Source organism: Octopus bimaculoides, chromosome 25, assembly GCF_001194135.2.
Source record: "Octopus bimaculoides isolate UCB-OBI-ISO-001 chromosome 25, ASM119413v2, whole genome shotgun sequence".
Taxonomy (NCBI): domain Eukaryota; kingdom Metazoa; phylum Mollusca; class Cephalopoda; order Octopoda; family Octopodidae; genus Octopus; species Octopus bimaculoides.
The window spans coordinates 831419-832498 of record NC_069005.1 but is presented as its reverse complement, the minus strand read 5'-3'; the positions used below and the strand labels follow the sequence as shown (position 1 = coordinate 832498).

Below are 1080 nucleotides of genomic sequence, written 5' to 3'. Positions count from 1 at the left end.
TATATATATATATATATATATATATATATATATATATATACACATACATACATACATAAGTCCTAGTTTTAAAAAAACTTTGGGACAGCCTGCTTGTGAAATTAACTTGCAAGTGGCTGAGCACTCCACAGACATGCAGACCCTCAGTGAAGTTCTCAGGGAGATTCAGTGTGTGTGTGTGTGTGCGTGCGTGCATGTGTATAATGAGTGAGAAATACATGAAGATTATACTTGAAAGACATTTTCAGACTCACCTATGCATTCGTATTTTGTGATGGATTTTTTCCAGAGAATATAAAAGGCAAAAAACAGCGTTACCATGTAGAAGACAACATCTCTTAGGAAGGGTCTTTCCATTAATTTGAAGGGTTTTATTATTGAAATGATCCCAGCAACGACTGTTGTGACAAACAGACCAGCACCTATAAAAAAATAATAACAGGACATAAAATTCAAATTGAACAATAATAGAACCTCATTATATATAAACAGGGTGCGATGGGTAAATTGTTGCCATTTTATTTTTTTAAACTTCACACATGAGCATTGTTTGTTTTTGATTTTGTCGACTACACAGTATAGTAGGGTCAGTTGGGCACCATCTGTGAGTACCAAGCAGTACATGCTGTACTGCTTGGTATTCACACTGGAAGCTCCAATACGAACATTTCAGAGTGTTTGGGTGTCAGTCTGAGGATGTGTACTGACAGTGATAAAAATCAAACATCCAGTCAACAAACCTCATGGTGTTTGGAGTGATCACTAGTGATGGCGACATTTTGCCTCCAATCATCTTCCCACATGGCCTCACACTCAACACGGAGCCCTACATCAAGTGCTTGGAGAAGGTAGTGCTTCCCTGGGTCAAGAGGGTGGCTGCCGGAATAACTTATGTCTGGCAACAGGACTCTGCACCCTGCCACACAAGCAGGAGAACCCAGTCATGGCTGTCAGACAATTACTGCGACCACATCACCCCTAAAATCTGGCCACCAAACTTCACCACACCCTGTACACACACACACATACATATACACACACACACACGCATATATATATATATATATATATATATATATA

At 39.2% G+C, this 1080-nt stretch overlaps 2 protein-coding genes across 4 annotated transcripts in view; one reads left to right on the top strand and one right to left on the bottom strand.

The window, feature by feature from the left end:
* The window catches only part of LOC106871373 (transmembrane protein 19), a 44824-nt gene that overhangs the window by 15937 nt on the left and 27807 nt on the right, over positions 1 to 1080 (top strand). The gene's annotated exons all lie outside the window — the stretch shown is intronic.
* Positions 1 to 1080, bottom strand: part of LOC106871372 (mitochondrial sodium/calcium exchanger protein) — a 28135-nt gene that overhangs the window by 12543 nt on the left and 14512 nt on the right. For all 3 annotated transcript variants that reach the window (XM_014917787.2, XM_014917788.2, XM_014917786.2), the window contains exon 6: positions 255 to 422. In XM_014917787.2, the coding sequence (XP_014773273.1) occupies positions 255 to 422 (168 nt within the window). The remainder of the gene's footprint in view (positions 1 to 254; positions 423 to 1080) is intronic.